Source organism: Hyalella azteca, unplaced genomic scaffold, assembly GCF_000764305.2.
Source record: "Hyalella azteca isolate HAZT.00-mixed unplaced genomic scaffold, Hazt_2.0.2 contig3633, whole genome shotgun sequence".
Taxonomy (NCBI): Eukaryota; Metazoa; Arthropoda; class Malacostraca; order Amphipoda; family Hyalellidae; genus Hyalella; species Hyalella azteca.
The window spans coordinates 39,487-62,207 of record NW_025933876.1 but is presented as its reverse complement, the minus strand read 5'-3'; the positions used below and the strand labels follow the sequence as shown (position 1 = coordinate 62,207).

General features: G+C 38.5%; 1 protein-coding gene across 25 annotated transcripts in view; it reads right to left on the bottom strand.

The window, feature by feature from the left end:
• LOC108678357 (PDZ and LIM domain protein Zasp) overlaps window positions 1-22,721 on the bottom strand; it is a 76,197-nt gene that overhangs the window by 19,751 nt on the left and 33,725 nt on the right. For 13 of the 25 annotated variants that reach the window (XM_047879680.1, XM_047879691.1, XM_047879693.1 and 10 more), the window contains 8 exons: window positions 20,984-21,102; window positions 16,579-16,814; window positions 9,692-9,833; window positions 8,085-8,170; window positions 5,569-5,671; window positions 4,125-4,194; window positions 2,202-2,270; window positions 101-466 (listed from right to left, as the gene is read on the bottom strand). In XM_047879680.1, coding sequence (XP_047735636.1) covers window positions 101-466; window positions 2,202-2,270; window positions 4,125-4,194; window positions 5,569-5,671; window positions 8,085-8,170; window positions 9,692-9,833; window positions 16,579-16,814; window positions 20,984-21,102 — 1,191 coding nt within the window. Of the gene's footprint in view, window positions 1-100; window positions 467-2,201; window positions 2,271-4,124; window positions 4,195-5,568; window positions 5,672-8,084; window positions 8,171-9,691; window positions 9,834-11,828; window positions 11,914-16,578; window positions 16,815-18,623; window positions 18,806-20,983; window positions 21,103-22,721 lie in introns of all 25 variants that reach the window. The other 12 variants (XM_047879703.1, XM_047879702.1, XM_047879689.1 and 9 more) reach the window with 10 other exon arrangements.

The window sequence follows — 22,721 nt, the reverse complement described above, 5'->3', positions numbered from 1 at the left end:
AATTTAATTGAAGGATGAAAGATCGCAGCCAATTCTACAGGAAGGCAGGCCATGCAGGCTCAAGTAATAGCCTAGCTGAAGAGTGAAGAAGAGGCTGCACCTTGTCTGATGCTGCGACCGGTGCAGCAGAGGCGTACGAATCCTGGAATCCGGAATCGTGGAACATCTCCTGCTGCTGGAATATTTGGTGGTGCTGTTGCTGCGTCACACAATGTTGCTCCATCTGCACGTGTTGCACATGTTCATGTTGTTCTACAACATGTCGCTCTTCAGCATGATGTTCTTCTACATGATCATGATATTCGCCCACAGGCCCACGGATATCTCGTTCATGAACAAGCCCGTGGTCGGCATGCTGGTCCTCGAACGGTCGTTGGTCATAAGTTGCCGGAGGGTCACGCAAAGACTGCTCTTGCATGCAGAGCTTGTCGAACGCTTCGTTGAGAAGAGCCGTCGTTTGGTTTTGCTGAAACACACACTGCGCCATCAATCATTGGGTCAATTTTCCTGACTCAGGAAGTCAGGCCGCGCGCTCAAGGCTGCTTCCAGTTTTTAAGTGAAACTACATTATACGCTAATACTTACAGCCAAAAAATGTACACGAATGCGATTTACCTTATCAAATGTCACCAATTTCATGAGCACGAACAAGATAATCCAGTAAGTGATATTTTGCTAAGTGTATGTTTACAACAGGACTCGCGGGAATCACAGTCAAGTTTTCAACAGTAATCATTCAAAACGGATTACTTCTATTTTCCCGCAATCAAATCCGATTTATATTTCCAACTAGTTCCATTCAAGGATGACTTTTACACGCTGTATACAATACCTGGTAACAAATCGGATATTCTTTACCTTGCAATACAATCGAGACAGAAAGGGTTGCAATGTAAATAAAGTCACAGGTTATCAGTCAACTAACATAGTCGACAAACGACGAAGAAGAATTTCAGATCAGAACCGAGACGGAACTAGACGATTTGACGACACTACGTGGCTTGTGGCTTAGGATAACCGAATGCATGAAAAGTGAGTGATAATGATATCGTGAACCGTGACTTAGAAATGGATGATAAGGCTTATAAATTCATTGACATAATCAATCTCGCACAAAAATCTCCTACAAGAATGGTTAGGTTTATAGTAAAAAGACCTTCAACATATCTTGACTAAAAGTTACTCCAAAGCCACTATTTACACAAAATTAAAAAACGCAATTATGTTTATGAAAACCTCCTCACTCACGCTAATATTGTGGTCCAGGTGAAGAAAGAATAAATCACCACAAGATTACATATTTCAGTTATTTGAACATCAATATCTGATATATTTCCTCATGTTACGTGACAAATTGACTAACTACAAAGCGAATGGAAATATTGGTAGGAGTTAGAGAAGATCACGCGACTGGGGTTGGTAACAGGGTACCTTGAAAATGTCATAGATGTTTGAGAAAGATTACGCGACTGGTGTTTGGGACAGGGTATCTTGAAGAGGTCGTAGGAGTATGAGAAAGATCGCGCGACTGGGGTTGGGGGCAGGGTACCGTGAAGAGGTCGTAGGAGTATGAGAAAGATCACGCGACTGGGGTTGGGGGCAGGGTACCGTGGAGAGGTCGTAGCTGTTCGAGAAAGATTACGCGATTGGGGTTGGGTTCAGGGTATCTTGAAGAGGTCGTAGGAGTATGAGAAATATCACGCGACTGGGGTTGGGGGCAGGGTACCGTGAAGAGGTCATATGCGTTAAATAAATATTACGCGACTCGGGTTGTGGCTAGGTTATCTTGAAGAGGTTGTGGAAGTTAGATAAAGATTACGCGACTGGGGTTGGAGACAGGGTAGCTTAAGAAGGTCTTAGATGTTGGAGAAAGGGCACGTGACTGGGTTGGCGACAGTGTAGCTTAAGGTCTTGGGTATTGGAGAAAGATCACGCGACTGGGGTTAGAGACAGGGTAGCTTAAATAGATCTTAGGTGTTGGAGAAAGGTCACGTGACTGGGGTTGGGGACAGGGTGAATTGAAAAGGTCGTATGTGTTAGAGAAAGATCACGCGACTGGGGTTTGTGACAGCGTGTCTTGAAAAGTTCGTAGGAGTTAGAAAAAGATCACGCGACTGGGGTTTGCCGTTTGGGACAGGTTGTCTTGAAAAGGTCGTCGGTGTTAGAGAAAGATCACGCGACTGGGGTTTGGGGGGGGGTACCTTGATGGGGGAGGATATCCCGAAATTAGGAGCAGGTACGATGCGAACGCCTGGGGAGGACGGCTTGTACTGTGTGCAATTGGGAATTCATTAGGGGGAAATTAACGCACTAGCAAAGTGATCCTGATTGCTGAACCTGAGAAGGCTGGAATATTGCCGGAGAAACCAAAAACATAATTCATTTCCAAGTGCAAGTTGATGAAAATTATGAAATTAAAATAGTTGAAGAGAGATCACGTTAACTAGTGGAAAAAATGTTTGGTGAATCATCTAGGGCAAAACAAACGTAATTTTGATTAAAAAAACAAAAATCGAGAGCATGCACGGTGCGTGATTGCGATGCGTGCATAACGTAAAAAATAATAAATAATAGTGTTAAAATAAGGACCATAACTCAAATTACCCTCGCTAATGAACAAAGTTGGATGTGTTCATAAGATCACAAAAAAATGCAATGATGTTAGATGAAAGTAAGAACAAATAAACAGATGACATCGAAAAAGACACTCATTAGTTAACAAAATTAGAAGCTATGCCTAAGGAACAATAGAAAAATTATAAAATGAGATATTGCAGTTTTTCGTTTGTGAATATTGAATGAAAGAAAAGCAGATGAATTAATCATGATTGAAGAACTCAACATGATGTCGATGGTGTCAAAGGCAGCGAATATCATATATTAATAATAACAAGTTCATATATACTCTCATCGGAGGTAATTCTCTTCTGTTTCATAAATTTGACGCAGATTTCCGAAAATTATCTATATTATCTATAACAAAGTGTGAAAAATTTGCGAACAATAAAATAACCAAAGAATGCTAATGAGTAATATGATACACTGCAGTGCATCATCCTGTGGAAAAGGAAGTATGTATGCACTTTGTGTCGAAGAGAGCGGGGCTATAAAGCAAAAGCTGTATAGAAGAGGATCTACATTGCCATTTATAAATAAAGCATTTTTACTGAAGACGAGCTATGATACGAGACATAAAAGTTCATCTTTCTGTGCATTATATAGGGCGTTTTAATAATTTCTTCAACGATAGAACGTTTCATTTTAATTCTACTCCTCTTTTGTAAAATTTCAGCCTCGCAGAAGAGAAGGATAGGAAAAAGTCTGCATGCAATTTATTCGCGAAACGAATTCAATTTTCTTACACACAACATATTCGCTGTGAAGAATATTTGAATAATTAGACTAGTAATGTCTCACATTTTTTAGTCCATGAGATTTATATTACACTTTAGAACAGTTACTCACATGATTGAGTTTTTCATAGATTCACAAATAGGTAGAAAGTGTACCTTAATTCACAAACATTCAATAATTAACTAACGACTGGCATGATTGACTGGCTACTCATATTGTTAATGAAGTTCTGAAACTCTTGAGTTAATAAAAAACGCAAGGTTAAGGGGCTCTGTTCAAAATATGAGAGTCACCCCTGCTTTTGATACAGAATGGTTTCGGTAAACGCTAAATAGGAGGGGAGGGAAATAGCGATAAAACGAGAGCGCAATTATACAGCTTGTTATGCTGAAGCGCGTTAGCATCTAACTGAATAAAATGCGGGTAAAGAAATAACAAAACTGGATTAAATCAAATTAAAATTATTGCAAGGAGAATTTAAGAACGAAATTGATTGATTGTAATTATTATGTGATAGTAACGAATAAATTCTCTAGTGATCAGCATGCGACCGATAGAAAATAGGACTAATAATAATAATTTTAATTAGTTGAATTGACTCATGATTGAAAATAAACATCCCAAATACTAAGTTTTTTTTCAGAATCAAGTAAATAACATGAACATCGGAAACATCGGAAACACGAACAGATTTTCCTTTTAAAAAATCCACTGAATGAAATTACAATATTCCGATTGGGTTAAAATTGAAGAGTTGGAGGAGTCCATACCGCGGGGGTCTTGGCGGCGGGGGCTTTGGCGACGGGGGCGCTCAAAGCGCCAGCAGGCGGGGCCGCCCCCCTGCGACGCAAAAAATATCATTCGTTAAATATAAATCTCTTTATTCAAGAATATGTCAATAACATCCTGTATATCATTGTATAACATTGAAGAAGATATCTGATGTCGAGGTCAGATTTGTAAGGGGAGCGTCTAGGTGTAAAAACTTTTATTAACGGAATAGGTGACTCTTGGTAGACATGCATATGTATAAAACAGAAATTTAAGACTTTTTTGTTCACGTAAATTTTTCGAAAAAATGAAACAAACGTAAAATTCCTAGAAAACGGCAAAAAGGGAGTACAGTAGAAATCTATCTCCTCCTACGATCTTGAAGCTACAACATCGAGATACATATCATTCGAAGCGTAAAGACCATATCTATCGATTTGTCGTAGCTTTTTTCGAAATTCATATTTTTGTGGGTGGAGAGATTTTTCGTCCGTTTTTCGATTCCCCCTCCCCCTTTTTGCAAGATATAATCTAAACTATAACGAAATTACAAATAAAAAACTAAAACCATTCGCCATATCTTTTCTCTGCGAATCGAACGGTATATCTCTCAATGCTGTAAGTTGAAAATCATAGGAAGAGATAGGTTTTTAGGATTAAAATTTTAACTTTTCAGGAGAGCCAAAAAATTGAAATTTGTGATCATCGAAGGCGTAGGTTTTACTTGCGCTTCGACGGCTGTCGTGAACGAACAAATAACGCACAAACATAAAAAATTTTTTTAATTCTTTCAATTTCAAAACTCGCGAAGCTTGCTGATCTCACAAGCCGCCAAAATAACGAGTTTTATATTTGTTGCGGACCCCAGCAACCAACACTCACGGCTTTCTAGGAAGGACCAATTAACGTTCCCGATATCCTAGCCTTTTTATTAAGGATCCATGTCCCTAATACTAACGGCTCCTTACTTTAGACCTACGTCCAAAAAACACAGTTTTTTGTTTGGAACCTATATCCTGACTACTCACGGCTTAACGGTGTAGGACCTAGATCCCTATACTAGAATAATGACTATGCAAATAGGACCTATGTCCATATTAGGGACCTTTGTCCCTATTAGGGACCTATGTCCCTATTAGGGACCTATGTCCCTATTAGGGACCTATGTCCCTATTAGGGACCTATGTCATTAATAAAAAGGCTTCTTATTATAGACCTACGTTCAAAATAACTCCAGTTTTTTGTTTGGACCTCAAATCCCGAATACTCACGGCTTGACGGTGTAGGGGACCTAGGTCCCTATTACTAGAATAATGACTATTCAAATAGGACCTATGTCCCTCTTAGGAGCCTATGTCCCTAATACTAAAGGCTTTTTATTATAGACCTACGTCCAAAATAATACCCAGTTTATTGTTTGGACCTCAAATCCAGACTACTCACGGCTTGACGGTGTAGGGGACCATGTTGGGGCCAGGAGGGTTGTGCTTGGCCGCCTGCTTAGCGTGTACGTCGCAGTACAGCTTGTCGTTGACGTTGTAGTAACCTGGGACATATTCAACACTTGCGTCGAAAATTTTTGCGTCGAAAATTAACACTATCAGGATGCGTAGAAAAATTGTTTCATCCACTAATAAAATAATTTTGCCAGTTTTCATGGAGGGAAATTCATTTAAATGCAGAGGTAATCATATCATAAAGAATGGAAGTAAAAGATGTCTAATATAATAAACGTACAAATCATCCAGCGTTTTCATCTGTCGGAGCGAATCAAAAGAACTGGTTAGAGAAACCTAAGGATGGAGAGAATTTTTTGAGATGCTGTTTGGCAAAATGTGTAGGATTACAGTCACTCAATTTAGTTTGCAAACGCAATAAGTGCAGGAGTCGAACCTACCGGAACCGTAAAATCTGGAGAAAGAGAGATTACACTTAGTAGAAAATTACTTCCGCAGCGCAAAACTGCAAACTAAAGTCTGGCTGAAGCCCAGAACAAATATCACGAGTTTGAACTCGGAATTATATAGAAAATGATTCAGAAGTGAATAGATATGGGAAGAGAGATGGGGGGAGAGAAGCGTTAGGTAACACAAACTGAAAATCCCAAGTCAGAAAGTCGAGAAGAATAGACATAGGAACAAATTTCAGAAAACAGACGAAATGGGGCAAGGCAATTCAATATAGTAACGCTAAATAAAATTTCAATTTTTTTTAATTAAATTTTTTTTTCTAGGGAGCAAAACACGCGAAGAGTTTAGTCGACAAATGAAAAATCAAACGTGGAGGCTCGCGACAAAAATTTCAAAGCATAAGAACCCAGCACATAAAAATAAGTATTCGAAGTTTACATCAGACACACTCGTAGGCTAACAACGATTTTCGCTGTCCCACCAGCGATATCGAGAAATACACTGAGCTTTCAATGGCTCGAACCCACGACTAGCTCCTCCAATCTCGGTGGCTCTACCAGCGAGCTACAGTTTCTCTACCTACATCACAAGCTCTAGTCACCTATGCGGTAGTTCCGTAGTATCATGACCATTCATTAACTATTCTCAGAGCGAATGTGGTTATGCTGCTTCATGCTTTTACAGTACCTAGAAAACCACGACAACAACCACTCATCATCAGTCATTACCAGCACACACATCAATACGAGGCATGTTTTTTAAGTCACCGTTTTGGAATTAAAAACAAAATACGTGCAAAGATATCGCAATAATTTTATTTTTACATGAAAGCCTGTATCTTAATCTACTTTCAAGTCAGTACCGTTTTGGAATAAAAAAAATACGAGCAAAGATATCGTAATAATTTTATTTTTGCATGAAACTATTTAAAATTTTTAAAATTTCTACCACCGTCATTTGAAGAATCGTCTTACTCTCTGGTAATTTAAATCAACGAATTCTCTGGTCACTAGTTAGTTAGTTTAGTGGCTACATGTTTACTAGCGCTTCAGCTATTTAGCTATCTCGCACCGAAAGTCGTGTTGAACATCACCAAAGAGGTGGAAGGTCTCAATTATCAAAAGTTTCTCAAATCAAAAATAGGTCATCACCTACATGGGGTGGAAGGTCTCAGTTGTCCAGCCCGCTGAAGCTGGCTCGAAAGAAGCAGCGTTAGCATCTCAAAGAGACGAAGTGACAAGGAGGGACAGGTGAAAAGTAACAAAAACGACGACACTCGAACAAGAGGTCGCTTACACGGGACGTCGGCTTCCCGCATGAGAGAGACAGAGAAGGGAAATATAAGGAATCCTACCTACATAATAACTTTACCCCACAACTGAGATCTGCAGTCAGTCACCGCGAGCTCAGCGGTGGGGCGCTCAGGAACAAACCCCCTAGGAGCGCGAAATCCCATAGGACTTCTGACGAGCACAGACACGAGTCAGAAGTCCCCCCTGAGGGGGTCTCTGGTCACTAATCGCACGCGTATAATCTACTTTTCTACATAATTTCCGTGAATATTGAGACACTTGTCATAACGTGGCATCAGTTTTTGAATACCCTCCTGATAAAATTCTGCCGCCTGACTTGTTGACCACTGCATCACATATGACGAGTGCAATGTGATGCATTTGATGCATCAAGTGCAGTGTGGTGCGTCACACTGCATTTGAAGAAACACAAGGGCGGTCGGCGTCTTCAAGACGATAACGAAGTCAAAATATTTGTGATGCAGTGGTTAATAAGTCAGGCGGCAGAATTTTATCAGGAGGGTATTCAAAAATTGGTGCCACGTTATGACAAGTGCCTCAATATTCACGTAAGTTATGTAGAGAAGTAGATTGAGGTACAGGCTTTCATGTAAAAATAAAATTATTGCGATATCTTTGCACGTATTTTTTTAACTCCAAAACGGTACTGACTTAAAAACCATGCCTCGTATATTCGCCATTCCCTATCCATATTCATGCTGTAGGTATCCACAATAGACTTAGGTAACCAACTCACCAACATTCTTGAGGGAACTGCCGCAGGTGTTGCAGCGGAAGCAGTCGGAGTGCAGGTTCTTGTCTCTGATACGGACGAACACACCACTACAGGGGGGGGTACACGCGCAGGTCAGGGTAAATCATGAGTGGCAGAGGAACACCTACAAATCTTATTATTCTATATTTCAAGTGATTATTATTCTATATTTCAAGTGATTGGGAAGAGAGAAAAATGTACCGGAATACGGGACTATGTTTTTTTTCAGTTAATTCTCTATTTATTTTATTAATTCATTAATTACAGTGACTGTATTTTTCTAATTAAATAAGGCACCAATTAACTATTTTTAAATGACAAATTTATAAGAATAAATGTTCCTTGAGTAATATGAAACTAATTCAAGTTTGAAAACAAAATCTAATTCATCGGCTATGTGACAAGTACTCGATGTTGTTTCATTTGCATTATTTTGATAAACTGATAAAGCATTGGTTTGGGGAAGGCTTTGCATTAAAAACCGGTATGAATTTCGCATTTAAACCCGTATTAATTTAAAAACAGAACCACAAACTGAAAAAAGTGAGTCTTATAGAACTTAAAAGTGCAAGAGTAATAAGATGGTTGAATCAAAATAAAAATAATAAATAAATTGAGATCAGTAATTTGAGAGTAACTTAGAGTAACTTGTTCAAGACCGCAAACTCTGCCCCGGCAAGATAATAATGGATATCAGTAAGCTAATATTAAGATCTAAAATTATAAGGCATACAGTCGTTGACACACGAGTGGCCACTGCACTTAACTCGCCGCTCTTCAATAAGAACTGAATAATACTGTTCAAAACAATACAAGTTGTTGCGCTCGATCAACAAATAAATTGCAGCGAAGCTGTTTTCTCAAAGGTCAGGCTCGAATCGGAGTGTAAAATAGTTTCGATTGTGGGGAGACGACTCAAGTGTTGTGACGACCTAATGTGTCATTGACGTTAGAATAAATTATTTCGAGGTAAATTTTGAAGCTTCCAAACATTTTAATTGTCTGAATGATGTGTTTAATTGCACACTTGCAGTAAATACGGCGTTTATTATTTTGATGGGGTGTTGAGCTATTGAATTTATGTAAAAGAACGTATTGTAGGCGATTGAGGATCACGATTAATTAATCACGCCAAGTTTACTGCGTTTAATTTAGTGTATTTGCTTTAACTTACAACAACAGCGCAACTGAGGAAAAGCTTTAGCGTAGTAATGAGGTGACAGTGGATGGTGTCGCGTGAAGGACCCTATATATGGCTTCATTCACACCATACTGCCGGACACGTGCCAGTCACAGTTCAGCCCAATATTCTTTAATGTCCATTATGTCCACAATATTCTTTAATGTCCCAATGTTTTCCTAAAGAACGAAAATTATATGAAAGAAACTTATGCGAGGACTTCGCGCGACCGGACTGAACATGTGAAATTGTGAATGAGTGACTGAAATATGCCCGGCGCGCGCTAGGCATTATGGTGTGATTCAAGTCTAAAACTGCCTTAACCGGATAATTTAGGAAAACCTATAAATAACTGAAATACTCGAACGTTATAAGTAATTAATTGGTGAGCAGGCCGATCACTACTCACACGATGGGCCTGTCACACTGGGCACACACGGTGGCGCCTCCTGGGGCCTCGCCTTCGGGTCTGGGTCTCGTGACTGGGGCCTGTACGCTGCGAACGACTGGACCCGACCCTGGCACAGGGCTCGACACTCCCGACCCTGGCCCTTTACGGCGTAATTATTAAATAAAGAATCGCCCTAAACCACGTGCATTGTATCAGGCCCAGACGAACATTATTGGGCACGGTATGAAGACGCGAGAGGAAAAATTTACAAGTTATGCTCGCCCCCAAGGATGAAAGGAATGCCGGTCCTATAATGGGTAAAAACGTGTTCGTAATATTAGCCCCCTACACCTAGGGACATGTGTACGCGAAATATCGAGCTTAAGTTAAAGGTAGATTCTGTGTAAAGTTATTCAAATGGAATTTGTTTTGTATCTGCAGTTGGGAAATTATTATGAGTAAGAAGAAGTGATTTGTAATTTTTTCAACCGGGGTATGGTTTTTTCGCAGACTGTTTCGGAAATTGGGAGTTGTTGATGGAAATCTAAGGCAGTTTGTCGGTAGTAGTTAAAGTTTTCTCGGAGTAACGAGCTCTGCAGTCTATACGAGTTCGAAGTGAGCTAAGTGCATAGAAGTTCAGCTAATCTATTGGATGACACCTCAGATTAGCTAAAAATATAAGAAAAGGGCTTATATGGGAATAAGAAAAAGTTTCGGAGAAAAGGTGGAGATGGTAGTTTCGATGCAGATGCAGTGAAAAAGCAAGTGAAGGATATATTAAGCAGTGGAGGAACAGTTCTAAGGAATAGGCAATACTTGCGTTTTTCAACCGGGGTATGGTTTTTTCGCAGACTGTTTCGGAAATTGGGAGTTGTTGATGGAAATCTAAGGCAGTTTGTCGGTAGTAGTTAAAGTTTACTCGGAGTAACGAGCTCTGCAGTTTATACGAGTTCGAAGTGAGTTAAGTGCATAGAAGTTCAGCTAATCTATTGGATGGCACCTCAGACTAGCTAAAAATATAAGGAAAGGGCTTATATGGGAATAAGAAAAAGTTTCGGAGAAAAGGTAGAGATGGTAGTTTCGATGCAGATGAAGTGAAAAAAGCAAGTGAAGGTTATATCAAGCAGTGGAGGAACAGTTCTAAGGAATAGGCAATACTTGCGGAGCGAAGCGACGAGAAGCTGTTTGTCGAAGCACGAGTTCCAAAAGAAAAAGATTAGAAGCTCACACACCTCAACAAAATTTGGTCACCTTGATTTGATCTAACCCCCAAAAATTAAAGCCCACCGACTGAAATAAGCAATCGAATTTAATATGCTCGAAATTAAATTATAAGTTATTCTGGTGACATGCAGAAAACAGTTTCCTGAAGCGTCAGGCTCAGTGAGTAGCGCATAAGCAGCCGCATCACCGATACTCATGCAGTGTCTGTATGTTCAGAGCGTACAAAGTGCAAGAAAAAAACTCACACTAACACATGCATAATGAATAGGTTACAAGGAATAATTGTGGGCAGGCCGTGAAGCAATCTTATGAGAGCAAATGTAAGTTCAAAGGAAGGAAACCAAAACCCGGGCCATGTAAATTGTGAAAACCTTGTAATACCTAAAAAAAAGAAACCCCGTCACACATCGCGTGCTTGGACCAATATTAAGAATCAATAACGCTTAAAATTAGTTCTTATTCATAGATACGGCGTGAAAACAGTTAATCCTGTCGAGATATCGATCGATCTTTCCCACGTGCAAATATTATACTACGTCATTCACGATTCACAATCCCAACTCATCAGTACTCGCACAATCACCTCGTCCACCATTACAGAGACAAACCCGCCTTATTTATGTTATTACGCTGCTACTCCCCATAGTGTGAGTTAGTCATCATTATAGATACTTATTGCTATCTGCGATGACATTGCACAATCAGCTCAACAATTGAATGGTTACGAACCGAACTTGAAATTAGCTTCGCACGAGCATTTTGTCAGTCATATATTGGCTCATAGTCGTCATAAGCCAAAACCATAAACCACAATTCCCACCACAAGAAAACACCAGCCTACCCCTACCCACACAAGTCTACCCCTACTAACACAAGTCTACCCCTACTCACACAGATCTACCCCTACTCACACAAGTCTACCACTACTCACACAATGAGTCTACCGCACTCGGCGCAGAGGTTATCGCCAGGTCTGAGCTGATGTCCCTGTGCGCGACCTCCCGCCGATGGTAACACTGCTCAGGTAGTTCGTGTGTCCTAGTACTATTGTTACTAGTGCACCATGTTAGTCGTTTGGTATTGGGTCCAAGTGCTCTTACGTCACTATTGCACCGTGTTATTCGCCCGGTATTGGGGCCTAGTGCTTTTACATTACTAGTGTACAATATATGCGCCTTATATTGTGGTAAATGTGATCAGATAATATTATTCCAAAATTTTACCTTCATAAACGAAGATACATTTACTTTATTGAATATGATTGTACAATTGCACACTTTGTACAAATATTTTGTCTTAATGCCATAAAAGAATTTCATTAAAATATTCTTGATGTAATTGTGATTGAGTCGCTATACGAAAAAGACTTCATGGATTATGAATCTTCAAAGCATTTTACATTGCCAATGCAAGGCACCCATGCAAGATGTTGAGGATATGCAAGAAATAAAGGAGTAACGGTCCTCAGGTGCGTCAAGTGTACCTGACTGCTTGTAGCAAGTGCAAGTGTACCTGTCATGCTTGTCATGACAGGTACACTTGTGACAGGTACATGTTCCGTCAAGTGTACCTGACATGCAAACGGAAACGTCAAAATTCATGCATTATATTCCACAAATATCATCTAAAAAATCAAAACTTCGTATGATAAGCTGAATTCAATAAAATATTTGAAGGTAGTCATAAAATAGGAAAGTTAAGAGGGCTCTTCAAACGAAGTATGGATAAACTAAGTCGCTCAAATTCGAAAGATTCCATTATGGAAGTCACTGGTCTGTATGGAAAAGGATGTAAGTGCCGTCAACAGAAAAAATAACAAAAGCCAAGGAAAATTTGAAATTTCCATGAAGAGTTGACTCACAAGATCTGACTACTTGCAGACTAGCATTGATACCCAAATGCTTTATTTCTAAACAGAATATCAACGAACATACAGAGCCGTCAGAGTCATGTTGCAACTAAGACAAGCAGCGCGAACTAAGGAGGGCAAGGAGTCAGAATATCAATGGAAACATGCACAAGGATAGCAAAGGAAACTCAGAATTGGGGAAAAGAGAAAAGCAGCTTGAAAAGAATCGACGAAATGAGGAGAGGAAATTGTGTGGGTAAAGAATGGGTTTGAAATGCTTCAAACATACGAAATTATGATGCAATAATAGAAAATGATGGTTCCTGCAAGAGATCGATTATTCAGTGGATGAATACACGTTAAATTTCATCGTAAAAAGTAAGACCGACGCGTTGCATCGATGGTCGCCGCTCACTGGGAACTGTAAAAAAAGTTAGAAAGGCAAAATTGCTAAACTGTAAAGAAGAACCTAAATTTTCACTTAACACATTGAATACAGAATAACAAATAGAATTTCAATAAATTTCTAAGCGAATGCTAAGTCCTAATTAAGTCTATTATTTTATTAGTTTACTCCCATTGACTATGCAGAGGTTCGCAAAAATTAAAATCAAATAAATAAATGAGATAGATACACTGCACCAACAATAAAATATCAATTGAAATGTAACACCCAATTGGAATTGGCTTTAATACGTTAGATAATTCAAAATTTAAAGTGAAAGTATGACTATCTACAACAATACACTCGACTACAGAATAAGTGTTAACAATGAATATTGATTTTATCAGACCAATTAAAATTTTTTCAAGAATCCCGAAATAATAAAGTGCCAACTACCAACTGATAACGAAATTTTAAAGAAAACAAAGTATACAAACTTATATGCCCAACTTTCTACAATTTTCTAGGTTTTATAATTGGAATTTCACCGGATATGCAAATTTAGCGTGTTAATATTCCGATCAATTCGTGATCCAGAGGAAGCGATCAAGGCGACTAAAGTGGATCATTCTTACGTCTAGGAACGGACGCTCACAGTGCGATATTGTGTACATCACCCTTCTCCAATGGAGGGGAAAATTACACGGAACTTTTTAACCAAGCAGTCCTTCAAGCATTGAATACATAAATACTAAAACGCCATTCAGTGGATTATCGCGCATTAATCTGGATTGATACTGTAAAGCATTAATATGCATTGATAAATAATTTTGAGCGTTTTGTAGTTCATTAACCGCAACGTGAACGTTCACCATAAGGTAGCTCACATAAAAACTCTACGGATTTTGCGACCAACATTCAATTAACTATAGTTTCGAAGTTAATATTAATTCAATTAATATAGATGTTTATCTTCAATTTCGACACCAGAAGTTCTGAATTACTTTTATCGATAGCGTAATTAGTTTCCGTCAATAAAATATGAATGAGCGTACAAACTAAAATTTCAAGTTTTCTTCAATTTTTCATTCTAGTCCTAAAAATTTTAAAAAAGTATTAAGAAAGATGGACAAGAGCATCCAAGTTTGGAAGCATAAGTTGAAGATAAAGCACATGGATTTTAGTCAAAATTGGGTACACTTTGAAACTGAATCATTAGTAGAACTAAAACAGGAAATGTAATTGGCTGACACAATACAAACAAACGTAAATAATGCCTATTAGCCGCATATACAATCATTTTCAACCAATTTATAATTCATGTAGGATGTAAGAAATTCATGTAGAATTTTCAAAAACATTAGAAACTTTACAAACTGTTGCCTTATTATGAAAAAATAAACAATTTTTTGTCATCAAATTACTATATGAATTTTCGGCAGTAATTCGAAATTAAATATATATTTCGATTACAATTCTCATTAGATTTTTCGCACAAAGCTACGAAAAAGAAGTGACGACGTAATGCATTCCTTTAATTTAATAGAAAGCCAATAAATTCATTGAAAATAATGAACATGCTGCTAATGTGGCTTAGCGTAACGTCTAAGTGTGCTGGGCTAACATAACATCAAGCAACTCTGGCTTAAATTAGACAAACTACAATAAACGAAAATAATATTACGAGTCTCACCTTCCGCCATGTGTTGGGAGAGACGAGATGCAGCAAGACCGAACTTAAATGCTTATTTCAAACCCGAACTTAAATGCTTATTTCAAACGAACTTTGAAGGTAAGCAAACTTAAAAATAGAGCTTTAAAGAATATCTTTTCCTTGCAATCTCTCATTTTATTTTGATCCCAAATAAATTAATCCGGAATTTTTGCTAGGATACCCATGTAGGGACTTAGGATCTAAACTTGAAACTAATAACTTCTTGATTATTAATAATCCCACGTCAAACTAAGACAACTTGGAACTAGGAAATCTTTCTCCTCTGCATGCAATGTTATTACGAGTACAAATTACGAGTGAAATGACTCATATAATACTTCCAAATAATGCCTTTCTCTGATAAGCTCATTGTGAAATCCCTTGATATAACTCAAGAGCAGAATTATGCGATTAAAGGATAACAATAATAATAAAATGACCCGTTGTAGTGAATGTTTTATATGTATGTAGTTGTTTATTCTTTGTGAGTGTTAAGCGTGTACAAACGTGAAGGTATCAACGGTCAGAAGCATTCGAAGATAAACAAGTTCATTCTATGAACCCATCTCTTCAGCTAGCAAAAAAGCTTTAGTATAAATTGTTGCAATGGAATAATCCAGTAAAAATATAATATTATTTATTAGCACTGCCATAACTTCGTACAGTTCTTTTTCAAATCTAAGGAAATGAAAAGAAATTTTAATAAAATGTTGAATTTTCATTTAAAAGTTTTCAAATTAACTAATAAAGATAGAGCCGTGGAAGGTTGTGTCATGCATAAGAGTGTTTGTTGGTTACGACGGTTGACAACATTCATCACATTTTGTTTTGATTTCTGACAGTTGGTGACATCACAATCATTCCGTTATTGACATCACAAATGAGGCAGAAAGTAAGGACGACAAAATATCAGAGTTCAATATTAGTGTAGAATTTTATAATCAGTGTGCAGATCGAAAAGTATCCATGGTAGAGATTTACTCGTCGGGTTGAAAAAATATATTGTAGTGATTCACTCATCTTGTTGAAAAAAGTATTATAAGTCTCGCAATAAAAAAAATTAGAGGTTCAATGGAGGAAATGACCAAACATAATGCAGTCAACAACTGCAACACAAAAGCGCAAATGCACCCAAGCCCAAAAGTTACTTCATGATTTACAAGAGAAATTTACTGTATTGTCAGGGGGAAACAAAACGGATTGGCAAGGTTTTAAGTAGCCCATCACCAGATAATAAAAGAAGAATGAAGCCAACCTTCAATATGCCATCAGCGCAAAATCCTATACTGAACCGAGAATTCAGTGGAAATAAGAAGAAATTACAGGCTGATAAGGAAACTAAAATGATAGGAACTATACAACAATTGAAGTTGAGTTTTGTCTGGAACTCTGCATCTGAAATTTTTATCGATTTAATAAGCTAAAGAATATAATTACTGTCAAGAAATATATATTTCTTCAGTGTAATCTGTAATGTGCTTCAGTCATTAGTAGCACACATAAATGAGATCAAAGATGCATATCAGCACGAATATTTGAAAAAAGTATCCTAACTAGTATAAAAGTTAGGAAGCCGTACATGGTTAGAGTGGCCCAACTACAAATAGAGAACCAACTTGAAAAAATGTAACCTACTCCAATAATAGCTACACGCGCCTCAATAACAAACCAAAAACTCCCGCCCTCGGCTGCGCGAAACAATGTAACATTCCCCTGCCTACAGCCCCACTTACTTGAACCAGCTTCGTCGCCACTGAGGTATCGTTCGAGTATCTTAAAGGAGGCGCTTTGTACGGGCACCTCGGGAGTGCCCATCATTTCGGAGGGGGACGCCGCCCCGCAGTACACGCTATTTGTACCTGAAGCTACGGGAGGTGTCTTAGGAGCTCGGTCCATCTCCTGCACCATCCTCAGTACGTCCGAGTCCAAGTCCACACCTCCGTCCCGACCCTTCTTCATGAAGTTCACACTAAACAGCGCGGAGACTTACATTAGTAGTGGCTTCACTTCAAAACCTCGCATTGTGCAAAACGCTGTTGAACCAATTTCCCATATGTTCTCAATTTACTTACAAATCACGGGAATAAGGAGCTTACATACCTACGTCACATGCAACATTATGATGTTTTTCACATGAGGGTTGGAACTCACGTCAAATGCGGGTCATGACAGTTAAACCGACTTCACAATACGGATAACTTTCAAGTTATGTTAAGAAGGTTCACCAGGGAGCGAATATGTTTAAGGTTCACATGAAGTTTGAGCTCAGTCTCGTAAGGGTCGTAACTTCAGGGGTATCGACTGCAATAATGACGTCATTGTAATAAAGTAGTGTCTTTATTACAATGTCTTACAAATCATTAATTAATATAGAAAATACGCTGCTAACTTATGACCAACGGCGTTACTTTGAGTGCAGGCATTGCTTAGAACGGTACGATGATCAACGACAAATGATTAAATTGGCCACAATATAACTGTCAAAATCAATCAAGTTTGTGCTCGAGCCTTTGCTGTCAATTTTTTGACAGCAGGAATGGATGAAACGTTTTTAGATAAAAGTCTAATGTAAACATTGAATTTTAACAAAACATATTGAAACAACTTAGTAGTACCTATGGACCTCTGAAAAATATTTCTCATCTAATATTCGTCTCATAACATTTGAATGGTTATGGAGGAGACATTCTGCGAGAAATCTTTTACGAAAAAGCAAAACTTTAAAAATATGGATTCAGAATCGAGCCACAAATTAAAGGCGAACAAAGGTTTTCAGAACAGGAATGAAGTTAAATGAAAACAACGAATAAAGACGAAAATACAAAATGAGACCAAAGAAAATGAACTCAGGAAACAAAGTTTTTAGTAACCGAAAGAGGAAACACAAACACACATACGTCACCGAGCACGCTGAGACCACACCACACTGCTACACCTCAATTTACATGCCGCTCAAACACCGCCCGGTGCTGCAATTATCATTAATTCACAGTGATAAATTATCACGACCTACAATTTAATTTTAAAATGAGTTATATGGGATAATCACGATCTGGTCGTAGTAATATATCGTTGCAGGTAGCGGAACTTGAAATGGTTTCAAGCTCACCAATGGAATAATTGAATAGCATTTATCCCGATGGGGAAAGCTTACAGGGTCGTTAAATTTGCAAACCAGCGCATGCAGCAATGACGTTGAAGGATAAATCTCAAACCATGGAATCGGAGCAGAAACAATTGAAGCAAACAGGAACAACACAACGCATGCATATTCTTGCTTGGCATCTGTGTTTGGAGATCAACTCCACGCAAGTTAGCGAAAGTTCCAAATGAATGACGGAGTTGAAATTTTCGTAATTCCTCAACGTTGCTTTGGACGAATTCTGGTAACATAAAATTGTCAATAGTTTATTTCTTGTTCCATCGAAACCACCAGTTTCCTTGATCGCTTCCTCTTCGCTCTTGATTTAAAAACCGTCCGTGTTATATATATTCCAATTAGAAGTTGGCATTTGTAGCTACCAATATTCAGTAAGACGGATCTCAACCTGGCTGACTGGACGTATTTCACTAAACTTATTCCTGTAACCTGTGAACTAAACTGAAGCGAATGCATCTGCAGTCTGGAGCATAGGTAAGTAGGGATGAATTTCAACTACCTTCATCACCTTAATTCCTCTTTCATGCATCGCCTCCATCGCCTTCATTTCGGTTCATATTGAAAGTCTTTTAAGTCTTTGAGATTTCCCCGGTCGTGCACGAGTGTAGTGACGTTCACCTGCTTGTCCAGGCTGAGGTGCAGGGAAAACTGGCTTGGGTGCCGGCGGGGCGCTGTCGGCAAGAGGCAGCTGCTTGCGGGGCTTGGGGACCTCATCAGCGGCGCCCTCACCGTGGATCATTTGATAAGTGGGCGAGTCTGTACGCAGCTTCACCTCGCGGTCGAACTTGTGGAAGTTTATGCTGCAGACACACGCCAATTCCGGGTTTTAAATTATAAACGCAATTTGCCATACAGTCTGAGAAACAAGTGTGACTTGGTCCAAATTGTGATGTAGGCACTCTTTGCCTTTGTGTGGGGTCATCCAGGCCCACTTTGGCCCTGCTAAGTCACCGATCTACGTTTCGTTCAAGTATTATTTCACTATTTGGACAATATAACCGAGTAATTTAACAGGGTGTACAATTAGCTGACGATCAAACAATTCCCGCCAATACAACAGCCATATTAGCACCGGTCAAGGTATACTTCGTATACACATTACAGCTCTTGACAATTGACTCATTGGACAAAAGCTGGTTTGGTCACTACCGAGAAGCCATCGGAGATCAGATACATTTGAACCAAACTAATAAATAGGCGAGCTCATACCCAAGACAGCACACGAAGCGGAGGTGATTCAAGTCGAGGCTTCAACATAAAAATCATAGAAAATGCTGTTCTTTCTCAGGAATTATTTTGAAGATTCGAGATTTTGGTTAGCAGACGTACAAAAATAACCACCGAATAAACCCCCGTTAAATGACAGCAAAACCAACCGACAAGGCGACTTCTACGGAGAGCAACTGATTTCTAACAGCAGCCGATTCTTTCTCAGAAATTCTTAAGAAGATTTGAAATTTTGGTTAGCACATGTAAAAAATAACTACCGAATAAAGCCCAGTTAAATGACAGCAAAACCAACCGACAAGGCGACTTCTACGGAGAGCAACTGATTTCTAACAGCAGCCGATGCCTCAGACGGTCGGGTGTAATTACTGAAAATCTGGGAGCGATAAATCGATCTAGTGAAATGATAGGCGGAAATTTACTTGCCATGTGCTCTTACTTTAAGCCTAAAACCTTGCAGAGTCGGAAAAACGCTAACAATTTGCAAAACAATTATACAATATCGCTGTATTAATAACACTCAATGGCACCATCAACCAAAACTTTTTCTCAAATGCGTCCATAAAATTATACTAACGTCAATATTGAAGCATATTTACATCCATGAATTTAGCTCTGATTTAAGCAAGAAGCAACAACACGCACTCGTTCGTTCAGTCGCAATTGCTGAATGCAGGCATCCAGAAAAAAAGAGAAATCCGGAGTCAAAATGAACGAGTATGAATTCAAAAAAATAGTGATAGTGAATAGCAGAAGTAGCAAATAGAACGAACTGAATCTTTTAAAAGAACCAACGAACGAACGTTCACAAAGCACAAAAAAGGAGGAAAAATCACAGAAGTTGGTCGAAATACGACCGAAATTGTGTGAAAATAACAAACATCACTTTAAAAAGTAAGTCTAGTGGCCATATATAAAAACATGGTCGTGTTTACTTGATAAAATTTGTGGCCATGAAGATAGATTAGAAGAATTTCGAAAAGAACAATACCGTTAAACCTGCTCGGTGATATACGTATATACCGGTTACCGATGTTTAAACATATACGGTGATATACGTATATATATCTGCGGTGATATACGTAAGTGATATCGGCGCTGATATACCACCGATATCTCAGCCGATCAAGTCAACTTGCATGTTTTTTTTTTAAATCAAGTTGACACACCTGAATTATGTAGCTCGTTTCAAATAATTATTACAATAAACCTAACAATACACATTTCAATGTTATTGGGCTACAAATTGTATCTAAGATAACTGTTATCATTCAAGTAATCATTCTTATTTTAAGACTGATTGTCATTCAATTTTTTCAACAAGTTTCATCTTTCTATTATAATTGATATTACATAAAAATTAGAATACAGGTGACAAATTAATCCGACGAATCTTAACTACAAAATTAAAAATAATTGTTCAAATTTGTGACTGATGGCAATAATTTGTTGAAATAATTATACGATTAGATCGACACAGAACACATTTTACTTGATGTAATATTATTACTATTTATGATGTACAAAAAACACATTATACTTGATTTAATAATAAAAATATGAATGATGGACAAAGAACACAATATATTTGCTGTAATAATACTGATACTATGAATGATGGACAAGAACACAATGTATTTGATGTAATAATACTGATACTATGAATGATGGACAAGAACACAATGTATTTNAGAACACAGTGTATTTGATGTAATCAAAGAACACAAGAACGCGTGACGGATAAGACTCACCCCAGGCATCCCTTGCCGAGCACCTCGGACTGGGCGGAGAGAGCCTCAGCGATGCTGTCCTCGTTGTAGAGGTTGATGGGGGAGTTGTACTGAGGGTTCACGATCGGCGTCCCGTTCACCTGGCCAAGTAAACACTGGCGTCAAGTAAACGATGGCGGATGAAGGTATAGGGATACAAGTGATGTCGGGGAATGAATATTTGGGGATTATCGGGGAATGGAGGTTTGGGGATTATGTCGGGGAATGGAGGTTTGGGGCGTCAATGGGGCGTCAAGTGATGTCAGGGAATGAAGGTTTGGCGCTTCAAGTAATGTCAGGGAATGAAGGTTTGGGGCAAGTGATGTCGGGGAATGAAGGTTTGGGGCTTCAAGTAATGTCAGGGAATGAAGGTTTGGGGATTATGTCAGGGAATGAAGGTTTGCGGCTTCAAGTGATGTCAGGGAATGAAGATTTTGGTCTTTAAATGATGTCATGGAATCGAGATTGGGGACTTGAAACGATGTCTCGTAATGAAGGTGGATTGGGGCTTAAAATAAAGTGAAGGGATTGAGGCTTCATAGGTCATAGTGCAACAAAGAAAATCTACATCAACTTACCAGACCACGTACGAAAACAATGGAAAGTCACTCCCACACACTAAGAGGGAAATTCGTTCAGGTCAGGAGAATATCATTCATATATACAAACGAACATAAGATTATCTGAAACGCAAGCATGGAAAGTCGAGCGCAGCATGTAATAAAGCAAAAGTAAATGCAGGCTGTAAAAGTGAATACGCACTTTGAATTATGACGTGACAGATTTCCGGAAGTAAAACAAGTAAAGACGGTGAGAAACAACGCGAAAAGTATATATATAATATAACTGACCGCAATTAGAACAGCAAGTATAGTATACACTTGAGTAAAATTGAACAGCTCTAGCGCAGAATGAAGATGAATGAAGAGGTCAATATCAATTCAAGTGCTAAATGCAACAAGATGCCAGTGCTAAATCAACACAATAAAAATACCACATGAAAAATAAAATTGAATTTAGAAATGGAAGAAAATTGAATTTAGAAATGGAAGAAAACTGAATTTAGAAATAGAAGAATATAAAATTATAAATTTCATGAAAATTACAGTTAAAGTAAAACCTAATTAAATTTTCAAATGAAATAATACTCAAATGGCAAACATTCGTAGATCTACGCCTGCCGCAAAAAAAAATTCCCAGAAAGCTCGCAACAAAGCAACATGCGATCTGAAATGCTGGAAGTTAAGTGAAAGCGTAGCGGAGGTTCAGGATATGCATAGTCTCTAAGGATGGATCGATTAAACACCCGCTGGGGCAGCTGTGAAAAAAGCATAGGCATTATTAGGGAAGGACAGCTTGTATCTAATGAGAGTCCGCTGACAAAGCTGCAACAAGAAGCATTAATGAGCCAAAAATGTTACTCGTATTCCACACGTCGATCAAGCTTCCACTTCTGCTGAATTGCGGCTAGAGGAAAACTTGGTGTTCCAAATCTACAATTCCAACAGATAATAATCGTATTGTAATTAAGTTTCAATGCAAAAAGCGTGAATTTCATAGATTACGAATACTTGTTTTCATTTATGACAACGATTCTAAGATGAGTTTAATTTTCAATGCTCGATGCGTTACAAGCGGAACGTTCGTAATAACGTTGAGGCCAAGTGGAGCTACAATAAGCATTTCTAATGGTTCAAGAAAAAATGTCTCTCCGTTAGAT